The 12874-nt window shown below is 41.6% G+C and overlaps 1 protein-coding gene across 2 annotated transcripts in view; it reads left to right on the top strand.

Annotated features, from left to right (window-relative positions):
• The window catches only part of lnpep (leucyl/cystinyl aminopeptidase), an 80179-nt gene extending 68173 nt beyond the window's left edge, over nt 1-12006 (top strand). For both annotated transcript variants that reach the window (XM_080434082.1, XM_080434083.1), the window contains 6 exons: nt 4-160; nt 467-651; nt 1519-1680; nt 2340-2480; nt 4556-4637; nt 5153-12006. In XM_080434082.1, the coding sequence (XP_080290208.1) occupies nt 4-160; nt 467-651; nt 1519-1680; nt 2340-2480; nt 4556-4637; nt 5153-5284 (859 nt within the window). In that variant the 3' untranslated portion in view covers nt 5285-12006. The remainder of the gene's footprint in view (nt 1-3; nt 161-466; nt 652-1518; nt 1681-2339; nt 2481-4555; nt 4638-5152) is intronic.
• Nucleotides 12007-12874: the final 868 nt, after the last annotated feature.

Genomic DNA, 12874 nt, shown 5'->3' with positions numbered 1-12874 from the left:
CAGGCTGGGCCGCGTGTCCTTCCGGCAGGTCATCAATCTGTTGGACTACGTCAGGAATGAGACGGAGACGCCTCCGCTGACCGAGGCCTTGTTGCAGCTCAACACGCTGCACAGACTGTTGGAAAAGAGACAGGAACAAGAGCTAATGTCACGCCTGAAGGTACACACACACACTTGAAAGTAACTAAGTACATTTACTCAAGTACTGTATTTAAGTACAATTTTGAGGTATTTGTACTTTACTCCAATTTCCAATACTTTCACGCATAGCGAAGCACTCTGTGAGCTTGTATATCTGCTATTTTTGAATAGCCAAAGTATAAAAATAATGGTTACGGTATAGCTAAAATCTAAAATGACACAGTACTCGTTCGTTCCCGGATTGAATGGGTTAATTACTGTCCACCACTGACTAATGTATATGTATTTGTCATTCTGAGCTGTATTTGCTGTGTGTTTTGAACAGGTGAAGATCCAGTATGTGTTTGGAGAGCTAATGGCCAGCCAGTCGTGGGGAGAGGAGGACAGCGTGTCCAAACAGGAGCTGCGCTCCGCCCTGCTGGAGACCGCCTGCGCTCTGGACATAGACAACTGTACAGAGCAGGCCAGGGCCATGTACCAGCGATACACCGAGTCTAACGGCACCATGAGGTAAACGACAGCACATCCAGCGTACGGCCAAAACCCTCTCTATTCTTAGTTAATCCATTACGACCGGAAAACACATCTGTGTAATTTTAAGATTACTTTGGCTATTACAAAAATAGATATACAAGCTCATAGCACGGCACCGAGTGCCGCACTATGAGCTTGTAGATCTGCTATTTTTGAAGAATTATTTTTTTGCAAATCTTTGAATATGTATTCCAATTCATTTTAACCGATGTCTCCCGTGATAGATATCTCTCTCTCTCTCTCTCTCTCTCTCTCTCTCTCTCTCTCTCTCTCTCTCTCTCTCTCTCTCTCTCTCTCTCTCTCTCTCTCTCTCTCTCTCTCTCTCTCTCTCTCTCTCTCTCTCTCTCTCTCTCTCTCTCTCTCTCTCTCTCTCTCTCTCTCTCTCTCTCTCTCTCTCTCTCTCTTATAATATTGCGGTAGGGACTGTTTGTTGTGGTCAGGTCCAGCAACCCTCCCCTACAGCCACGGTGGCTGTAATGTCTCATTGGCTGTGGCGCGGATCTCCTCGCAGAGTTATCTCAGACCCTTTCATACTGTAGAATTATCGTGGCCGCATCCTCTCGCAGAGCCTTTCACGCACAGCGACCAAAACCTTGCCGATCACAGCCCGATCTGCGTCAGATCGGGGGTTTTGTCGGCGAGCCCCAAAAAAGGACCCCAACAGCATAATCGGACCAAATATCCGTACAGTGTGTACGTGCCCTTAGTTGCGCACTGGTGTCATGCACCATTTCCCCCCCCGGCTTTAGGGTTAAAAATGTCAATTAAAAAAGTGCCATTCATAAAATTACTTGTCCTAAAATGTTGATGTACAGTAATACAAATCTGTGTGTGTGTGTGTAGGATCCCGGGGGACCTCCAGAAGGTGGTGTACTCTGTAGCAGCTCGGTCAGAAGAAGGGTGGACGTCTCTGCTACAGACCTACTCCACCATCAGCTACGACGCAGAGAAACGCAAGATACTGCTGGCCTTAGCCTCCACCCAGGACGTTCGACGCATCACCTGGTGAGTGTGTGTGGTTGTGTGTGTGTGTGTACCTGTATTACTATACTTGTGAGGGCCAAATGTCCTCACAAGTATAGTGAGATATACATGTGACGACAATTGTCCTGGTCCTCACTAATGGTTGTTTTATGGTAGAGTTAGGAAAAATGTCAGGTTGGAGATAGCCATTTAGAGGTTAGGTTTAGGGGTTGGGTTTGGAGTTATGCCTGATTTATAATGTATATTTATATATTTTTTTGTATAATTTATATAAATATTTCAGTTAACACATTGATTGCCTGAGTTATTTCAGATTTTTTGCAGTTTATTGCCAGAGATTTTTCATTGAAAAAAAAAAAGTACTCAGGAGCTGAGATACAAAATTTTAAAGTTTTAAGTTAACAAGGAAGTGGATAGGAGTTTAGATCTTCGACTAATCATATCTCCTTGGTCTTTGGGTCAAATTAAAAAATTAAAACATTTTTTTTTTTTAGAAAAATTTTTTTTTCCTTAAAAACGAGTTAACTCGATCTAGGCAATCAAGTGATGGATTTTAAAAACGAGTAAAAACGAGTTAACTCGTTCTAGGCAATCAATGTGTTAAGACTAACCCGTAAAAATTCACAAAATCACTGTCTGGTATAGTTAACGTGTGTGCGTGTGCGTGTGTGTCTGCGTAGGCTCCTGAGGGCGGGCCTACAGGGGGATAACATTCAGACTCCGGAGCTCCCGTTGGTCGTCAGCGCTGTGAGTGACAGCTTCGCTGGCCACCTGTTCGCGTGGGACTTTGTCCAGGAGAACTGGGACCGCCTCATAGAGACGTGAGTAAACGACCCACACATTGGTTTGTCTAGAACAGGGGTCTTCAACAGGGGGTCCGGGACCCCTAGGGGGTCCTCAGAGTTACTACAGGGGGGCCACCAAATCTTTGTGTGATATGATCTTTTCTTTTTTACATGAATCACTTGAACCCTAGTATCCCTTTTCTGAAGAGAACTTTAGCCAAAAATAACAGATCTACAACGCCTTGCAGTGCGAGGCGTTTGGAGCTTGTAGATCTGCTATTTTTGGCAAAGAGGTATAGGTGTAGAGGGAAAAAGAGCAGACCAAGTAAAAACAAAGGTTTAATCTGAAACACAATTGTATACAATATAGAGGGGGTCCCATTGAAGACCCCTGATCTAGAACAGTAGTTCTCAAGCTTTTTTGTGCGAAGGACACCCAAATTGATATATATTTGGCCGCAGACCCCCATCTGAAAAGCTATTGTGCCAGGGACCCCCACGAGATAAGAGTTGTGTTAAAAAAATTCACACTTTCAAGATCACTTAATTTTTTTTCCCAAAATAGCAGATGTTCAACCTCGCAGCGCGGATATAAGTGATGCACTGTAAGCTTGTATATCTGCTATTTTTGTAATAGCCATAGCCATGGATAAAGGGGTTGAAGTGATTGTGACGCTGTATTTTGCCCCCTGGAGGTCCTTGGACCGCACTTTGAAGAACCACTGGCCTAGAACAGTGCTTCTCAAACATTTTCACGGCAAGGACCCCAAATTTGATACAGTACATAATTGTTTAAATTTTTCCACAGCTGATACAGAGGTTTTAATCATGGACTTGGCCTGATTCAGTTTGTCTTGTTAAGAAATCAAGTGGTTTGTCTTTCAGGCAGCACTGTGTTTGATTGTTAGATGCCGTTTGACATGCGAGGGTTTCATGCATCCATTAAACATTACATAGTGCCACACTGTCAATGTCTGTAGTCTGTAGTCTCTTCCTCCGGCCCCCTTCAGTTGAATCCCAATTTCACGTCATAATAAGAGATGGCTTTTTGCGGGTGTTATCTCCGTTATTATTCTGAAATACACTGGGTCTGACAGAGATAACCAGTCCCCGTTTACTCAGCCAGTCCAGACCCATTCAGATTGATCAGGCTGTGTGACAGAGTCAGACAACCTTTCCCAAACTGAATAAATACCACGCAGAGAAAGGAGATTTAACTGGCAGCTCAATCTCATTGTAACAAAAATATTCGATAGAAATGCATAGTTCTTTAATGCCAGATTTTGCTACTAGTACGCCTGTGAACTTCCCGTGCAAACTGCTAGCCTAGCCGCTTTGCTACTGCAGTTGCAACAGCGCAGCTGGCTGCTGCTCTGACGAGACCGAGACTCCGTCTAATCAGCACAACTGATGAGGATATTTCTAATGTGATTAATCCGTTCTCAAATCTTCTATCAACACATTGATTGCCAAGATCGCATCGATGCGTTCTTTCAAATCCATCGCTTGAGTGCCAGCATTCAAAAGAACGCATTGATGCGTTCTTTAGATTTTTCATTGTTTAATCTGTGATCGCACGGCTGTGTTTATTTCTCATCAACACTTTCGTTTTCCACTTACGTCACACTCACCCGGAGCCGGATGTAAAAAAAAAAAATCATTTCCGGGTCACATTGTTTTTCTCCGGTGATTTTCGGCCAGAATAAGGAAAAACACCTTTTTTCACACGGTATAAAAAACGAACGGTCAGCTCAACTTCTATTTTCTTTGGTCCGGGTGACTAACAGTCATCGTCGTAGTGTATCACATCGTTTTCAGGCCGATCAGCGGACCAGGGATTGTCGAAAACATAACATCCTGTGAATGACCGGATATGACGTGGGCCTGTTTGGGAGGGGGCGAGCGAGGTGATCAATGTGTGGATTTGCTGCTCTCTACTGGTGGAACTGTCGTATGTGCTTAACACCATAATCAGAGAATTTATTTGAATGAAAAATTACAAAATTAAAAAATTAAAAAACACGCTAATTGCTGGCACAGGGGTGAGTACATTATGAATAAACTCTGGCAGTCAATGTGTTAACGGTTGTTGGTATTGTTGTTGTTTGCAGGTTTCCAGTTGGCTCTTTTTCACTCCAGAGTATCATCAAATCTACCACCTCCCAGTTCTCCACACAAACACACCTGAACCAGGTAAGTGTGTGTGTGTGTGTGTGTGTGTGTGTGTGTGCGTGTGCGTGTGTGTGTGAGAGAGCATGTGTTTCCATCATGGTTGTTGAACACTACTATGTAGAGATTCTCGTCCGTAATGCTGGGCTCACACACTACTCAGATAATCAGGGATAGGGAACGCCCCTCCCAACAATCTAGGGTCTGGAGAGACAGAAATCAGAGAAAATTTGACTTTTGTAAATCCTTTAACATGGAAGCAGATGATAATTGTTTTCTTCTGGTCACGTGATCTCTGGGTGTACACTTCTTTGGTGGTGTTTGGATCATTCACAGCGCCCCCCCCACCCCAAAAAAATGTATTACTTTTTACGTCTGTGGCAGAATTGGATTTTGTCATCCACATCATTAATGTTGTCTGATGTTTTGATAAACGACATATTTTTTACTCATTTCTATCGTGCTGTCTGAATGTTTGGCCCCAAATAATCAATGTTGTGTGTGTGTGTGTGTGTGTGTGTGCGTGTGTGCGTGCACAGGTCCAAGGTTTCTTCTCGCGTCTGAAGGATCGTGGCTCCCAGATGAGGAGCGCTCAGGAGGCTATAGAGACCATCAAACTGAACCAACGATGGATGGAACGCAACCTCCCCACGTTGAGACACTGGCTCTAATGCGCACACACACACACACACACACACACACACTAGAGGGTAGCACGAGTCCAACGGATTTTACTCATTCCGAAACGGACCCCGAGGATAATTCAAGAGTTTAATATGAAAAAAAATCGGGTCCTCACGGTTCCGTTTCAGATGCCCTTACCCGAGACCCGCTGCAATTATAATAGGCTCTATGCACAGCAGCCATTTTGGAGAGAAATTGGGCCTCTTCCTTACTTCCTTCACAGGTGTTATCAATGATTCTAATGAAGGCTCTGTTCCATTTATTGTAGCACCGTGGTTCTAAAACATTTGAATTTTCAAGGACCCCCATAACTCTGAAAGTGTACAAATGGAACTTACCAACCTTAATCAGCATCACCTGTGAAGGAAGTAAGGAAGAGGCCCAATTTCTTTCCAATATTGCTGCTGTGCATAGTCAATATTTATTTATTGTCAATATTTTGGAGCCGTCTTCGTTTTTTTTTGGCCCTGGGCGGACCCGTGCTACCTTCTCACACACACACACACACACACACACACACACACACACACACACACACACACACACACACACACACACACACACACACACACACACACACACACACACACACACACACACACACACACACACATGCACAGCAGTGTTTTAAAATGCTGCAGGACATCAATCTGGGGTTTCGGGGAGGGGACACAGTGTGGCTGTCATTGTGTGTGTGTGTGTGTTTCCAACGAACACTCCTCGTTCCCGATGCTGCCGGCCACACCTCTACGCTTCACACACCTGGACAGACAATCACGCTTTTTAGAGATTGGCTTATTTCTTCTCTCTCTCTGACACACACGCACACGTACACACACACACACACACACACACACACACACACACACACACACACACACACACACACACACACACACACACACACACACACACACAGTGCTTACGGTGTGGGTTTAAACCTAACGTACTTCAATGGCTGGGGTCCCCTATGGGTCTGTACAGTACTTGGTCCCCTCCTTTCTCATTTCCCCCTCCTCTAAAATTTGCCGACCTACAAGCTCACAAGGCGCCGCGAGCTTGTAGATGGGCTGTTTTCAAATGTTTGCCTGTTTTTTTGCCGAATGTTCGGCTATTATGACGCGCCCAGAATAGGGACCACTTATATATAGCGTGTGTGTTGTGTGTTAACGTCACCTCAGAGAGGACTGTGTATATTGGCCGCTGTCGGGCAGAAACCACTTTATTTTTTGTAAAGTAATGCCCTACTTCGAGTGTCACACAAAAGTAGTTATCCCACAAAAAGTTACAATAAGAAAGGAACGGTTTTGGACACGAGGTTTCCACCCGACACCCACGATTTGTGAGTTAGGCTACCTGACTCCCCGTCGTCCCATCCTGAACATGTACTGTATATAAACTGTCGCAAATATGATGTCACCTTTTTCGTTCGGAACTAATACAAATTGGTCCAAATGGGGAGGAAAAAAAAGCTATTTCGAAAATATATTGTTGACCCTAGAAGTATATTTTCACACTGTTTTATACATATTTTTTTGCCCAATCAAAATGTATTTTCTCCCATCTATTTTCATCGAGAATATTTACATGAATTCCTCCGCTGTGTTGGGGTTGTACAGGGCAGGCTATGTGGAGTTTATGTACACAGCAAAATCCTCAGTGTGAATTTAGAGCTGCAATCTGAAAACCTTTTTTTAACCCATTAAGACCGGGAACGCATCTGAGTCATGTGTGGCATCTGTGGCTATGAGCTTGTATATCTGCTATTTTTGAATAGCCAAAGAAATTTAAAAAATGACACTCAGATGCGTTTCCGATCTTAATGGGTTTAAAAAGTTTGAGAACCACCGCTTTTACAGTACGGTTCCATTGAATGTACGCAGGATTTTGGCGCGTGTGCGTTAGGTGTTTGTATCGATTCAGTATGAATGTACTTGGAGCCACTCCACTGTGGGAAAAAAAAATTACTCTACAACAGTACAGGTTAACTAAACAACCAGTGTGTCTTAGGGGGAAGACCACACTTTTGTGAAAATAGCTACTTTATGGAACCGAGAAGGAAAAAAAAGACGTTCTGTAGCTTTCTTCATAATATAGTATGGCCCTTGGTTTTTGTAAAAAAGAAACCCATGTAGGTTATTGATAAAGTAGCATACAAAATGGTTCCATGTTGAATAGGGCTGGGTTAAGAAGTAGATTTACCAATGGACCGGGATTTTTCTTTTGTAAAGATCGATTTCCATGAATCCGACCGTAATAGTCAAACTTTGTATCATGTCCCTTTTTGATTTTTTTTTTTTTTTGCCGTTTATCACAGAGCTTGATCCCGTACGTCAGCGTTTCCCAACCTAGGGACGTTTAGCATTAGACTCAAGAGCTCAATTTTATTTGATCACCAAGTTACGCATGCAGCTCCGTTCCACAAGCCCACCACACTGTTTTGCCTGATGCGCTGTTTTTTTTGCCAAGCTGTTTTTGAAGTGTCTGCAGCTGTCATCTGTTTCCATTCACGAAAATATATATATTTCTATTTCTGCTATGCAGCGAGCTATCTATGGTATGCGGCGACTAATTTGATTTCCAGTAGGACCGCCTTACGCGACTGCAAAGACCAAATGGAAGTGGGGGGGTGGGAGGCTGTATGGTTGAAGAATTAGAAAATGCTGTGATTCAACGGTCTTGTCTCGATAGACGTAACGCCCAATTTATGCGCGATGGTGTCGCACATTGAGAGCGGCGAGAGATACTGTAGCAGACCTGCAAACTTGCAAATCGTCCGTGTTGTCAGCTTTTAGGTCCGCTATTCCCGGCGACAAACTATGAATCGGGCTTAACCCAGCCCTAAACGTTGTAACCTTGTCGTCAGTGTGAGTGCAGGAGTTGCACACCAGAGCCAAAACGTTCTCATTCACTCCCATCCATTATAAACTCCCAAGATTTTTTTTTTTCTTTCTTTTTTCTTTGCTTTGACATTTTCCTTTGCGTGTGATGCAATCATTGTACAGTTCTTCTATTCAACGCTGATGCCGTGCTTGTAAAGTTGTAATTATTTTTTGTAAATAGCAGTTGAATGTAAAGTTTAAAAACAAAACGTGTGCACACATTTAGTTTTTTTTTTCTCTCTCTGTTGCGTTGTGTGAATACAGATGTGTAAAAGAGGACGTTGTGCACACATAGACCCGATCGATACGTTTTTTTATTGTCTTTTAGGCTCTTTTCCACTGCGAGAACTAAGCAAACCGTTCCGTGCCGGGTGTCACAGGTTCTGGATTTGTTTCCATATACGGCTAGGTTTCAGATTAAAAGCATACTAAACCAAAAAAAAAGTACTTCTCAACCCACGAAGCCTTGAATTGATGCAGATTAGTTTTTTGTTTGTTTTGTCTCATTCCTGAGCCAATAATCCAATATAGGCTTAAAGGAGGTGATGGGAGACCAATGCAAAACTATATGTAAGAATAATAGAAAATTCAAAACAACTCTCACAGTGTGATCACTGATGAGCCTACTGATGATCCAGGTTCAAAGAGAATGTTTTAAATATAGTTTTGCTCTTGTTAAGATTGGTCCGATTAACTTCAATTAGTCAAATATCGGATTACAAAAACAAAAACAATCGCCATGTATTCATGGCTTCATGGGGTGAGTAATTGATAAAAAATAAGTAATTTATTTTTTTGGGGTGAAGTATTCCTTTAAGGTTCTCAGAAGGTAATTTGGACCCTGCTCAGGAGGTGAGTTCTGGGGACCCAGAACTCAGAACTTAAATATATAAATATAATAAAAAATATATAAATATTTCAAACATAGCCGACGCGAAACGTGAACTTGTTGATCAGCCATTTTCGCTTTTGTTTATTTAATTTTTTGTATGACTTAATCCATTAAGACCGGGAACCCATCTCTGTCATTTTAGATGTCTTTGGCTATTCAAAAATAGCAGATATATAAGCTTGTAGCGCGACACCTACGAGCAACTCGGTGCCGCTCTACGAGCTTGTAGATCTGCTATTTTTGAATAGCCAAAATAAATCTTAAAATGACACAGACGCGTTGTGGTTATAATGCAAACGTAAAAAATCTTTTAAAAAAAACATGGCAGAACTTCACGCGTTCTGTAAAGTTTCAGGTTGCTTCGGAGTCGGAAAAGAGCCATTGTGTTTGGTTCAGACGGTGGGGCGGGGTCCGTCTCGGTCTGAATGAATGTTTAGTGTTTTTTAAGGGCTAATGTGCAAACTGAAAATAATATGATTAATTCACCTGAAGAATATCTATATTTGAACTCCATTATGAAGTCACACTTAGAAATATAGATTTTGTTTGAATTTATGTACAGTGTAATATTGCCTTGTTCGCCCAATTGAGTCTTTTCTGCTTTGAGAAAGAAGAGTAACTCTGAAATAGGAAAGTTATCTCTCCAATGTCTTGAGTTAAAGGAGCAGTTCTACATTTTTCTGATCCATCCGATTATAATGTATGATCTCGATTACAACACGTTTTCTCACCTAGGGTTGGGATCCTTTCAGGATTTTAGCGATTCCTGTTCCTTAACGCATTGGTTCTCAAAGTGGGGTCCAGGGACCCCCAGGGGTCCTTGGGGGGGGTTCCAGGGGGTCCCCAGCAAAATGTGTTAATATAGCATCACAATAGTTTTAACCAGTGTAAACTTTTATACTTTGGCTATTCAAAAATAGCAGATCTACAAGCTCATAGCACGGCACTCTATAAAATTTGTGCAAACCTTTGAATATATATATTTTGAAAGCGAACATTTGTAACTCGAATCTTTCCTTCTGGGGGGGTCCCTGGAACTAAATATTTTGAGTTGGGGGTCCGCGGCCGAATGCCATTTTGGAGGTCCTTTGCATGAAAAGGTTTGAGAACCACTGCCTTAACGAGTTCCTCTTTAACGGTCCGATTCCTCAACGGTTCCCTTTAAGGATTCCTATTAAAAAATAAACCTATATAAGTTTGGCCTTCATTAAAAGTTTTGATGAAAATAAATTCCAAATGTGATGGAACCGATTGCCTGTTCCTCTCTGTTGGATCCGGTTATGGATCCCAACCCTACTCTCAACTTGAGTCCATTTATCACAAATATTCATATCTTTTCTCCAAAATATACCCAACTTTTGTCTTATTTAAAAAATATATGACGTTACTTCTCAACATTGCATGAATCCACATTTTAGCATTAACGTTCGAGTTGATAGAATCCTGTCATAAAACAATCCTAATGAATGTATTAGAGCCTACTAATATCAGTAATTTCTATTTCGTTTACATTTCTTTATTAATATTTAACATTAATGATCTTAAAGTCGGATTTATAGTTGCCACGTTGTACCAAAAAGAGCTACAGAGATCTACAGGTTGTGGATCGGCTATTTTCAGCTTACAAACTTAAGTATAAATCAGGCTTTTATACTGTTAGCTCTTCTCCTCCCAGTAAAGACTGTTGGGCTAGCAAGGACACCTTGTGGAGGGAAGTAGAATGTGCATCCATCCTTAAAGCTTTCAATGCATTTTTACTGTTTAATTTGTGGACGAGGTTTGGACCCGTGTGAGTCTTCATCAGGTCAAAAATACATTATTGATGAACAATGACTATTGCTTGTATCAGTACGAGGACACCTATTCCACCTGATACCAACAGGTTTTCATAAGATAAAGCTGTTTTTTTTTTTTTTATATCAAACTGTACATCATGTATTGATCAATATGGTCATGTACTGTACTTGAAGGGGTGTGTCATGTTAAAGCACTTCTGGCGTCATTTTAATGTGTACTGGCTTTTGTGTGCACCCCAGACTCCCTCCCATATTAGCCCAAACTCCATTTTAACCATGCGCGGAGGCCCCTGAAATTTTCGCTCCAAGCAAGGTTCGGGCTGGCACCAGAGCGTATACATCGTTTCAGTGAAAACACACGTCCTTGGTTCTTGGCGTTCTGATGTATGTGTGACGGGGACGTGTTTTTTTCCACAGATGTTTGTTTTCAATGACTCAGTTAAAATGGAGTTTGAAGTTGAATGGGGTTATATATATGGGCGTGTCTGATCAAATGTGACTGTTTTTGTCTGGGAGAAAGTCATCTCGCTGGTGCCCATTCTAGGAAAGCAGAAAAACTTTTTTTTAAATCCAAAATGAATTAATAGCCCAGTTAGACTCTTCACATACTAGAGTGTCTGACATAAATGTCAGAGCTTAAATCGACAAATATGAAATAAATACATAAACATGACTTCAGTTGTATAAGCTGTAGTTTCAAAACTATTCACTCAATCTTATTAACCAATATATCATTATTTTGCTATGATTCCCTGCTTTCATGTGACATACAAAAATGAAAATGAAAAAATGCTAGATGACTGTCTCCCAGTCAAATATGGTCACAAATGAATATAGAATATCTAAATACTGAAGCAACTTAAAAACTGTCTGGGATGCACACACAGAAGCCAGAGTAGATATTTAAATGACCCCAGAAATGTTGAATGTACCCCTCTAAATTCTGACATTTGAAATGTGATTCCTGGTAAATGTGAAGGTTTACAGGCGGCTGTCTTGTCGGTGGTCACATGAGAAGATTGTACTTAGACTGTAAACCCACACACACACACACCAGGAACAGACCACTGCATTGAACCGTTGAAACCATGTGACTCCTCTTGCCTCTTAGAAAATAAAAGTTGTTTTTTCTGAACTTATTATTGTGGTTTTACTTTTCCACCGTCCAACCAAATGAGTCTTGCTGTTTTAATTTAACTTATTTATCAGAAGGGTATCGCAAAAGCAAACCCATGATCACGCACGAACAGGTGAAACACCCCTTGAATTATGAACCTTATTGCTGGGACACTTTTTTTATTTCAAGGACGCCCAGTTTGATATGCACAGCAGCCATTTTGGAAATAAATTGGGCCTCTACGTTCACAGGTGTTTCCGATTATACTAATGAAGGCTCCGTTCCATTCTGGTCAAACAGAGTCAGGGTGCTGATATTGTGCATGTTGGCTCACTGGAAACACTCTGCTACGTGGGTCTCAAAGTGTGGTCCAGGGACCCTCATGTTCCTTGAGGGGTTCCAATTTGGCCTCTTACGGGTGTGTAAGTCTGAGAGCGTACAAATAGAACCAAATGGACCCGTAAGGGTTCATATAGTTCCATTTGTACACTCAGAGTTATGGGGGTCCTTGAAATTTTACATTTTGAGAACCACTGTGCTACTAGCATCACGTGGCCACTAAACATTGGTAAGACCTGTGAAGGAAGTAAGGAGGAGGCACAATTTCTTTCTAATATGGCTGCTGTGCATAGAGCCTATTACTTCTGTAATTAGATTATTTGTATAAGTCATATACTGTATCTCATAGTCATGTTCTAAGGCTTCAGCGTTTTTCAAGTCAACCTTTTCATAGATTTCATAGATAGCTTCATAGACTTGTTTGACAGCACTAGCATCAGTGTTGTGTCAATTGATGTTTTTGTCTTTGTTTACACATTATCTTTTCTGTTAATATGTTGGATTCATGTTATTTTAACCACTTAAACCCTCAATAATTAAGTCAACTTGAC

Source organism: Gymnoscopelus braueri (assembly GCF_963280865.1).
Source record: "Gymnoscopelus braueri genome assembly, chromosome: 7".
NCBI classification, from domain to species: Eukaryota; Metazoa; Chordata; class Actinopteri; order Myctophiformes; family Myctophidae; genus Gymnoscopelus; species Gymnoscopelus braueri.
This window is presented reverse-complemented; position numbering and strand designations above follow the sequence as displayed.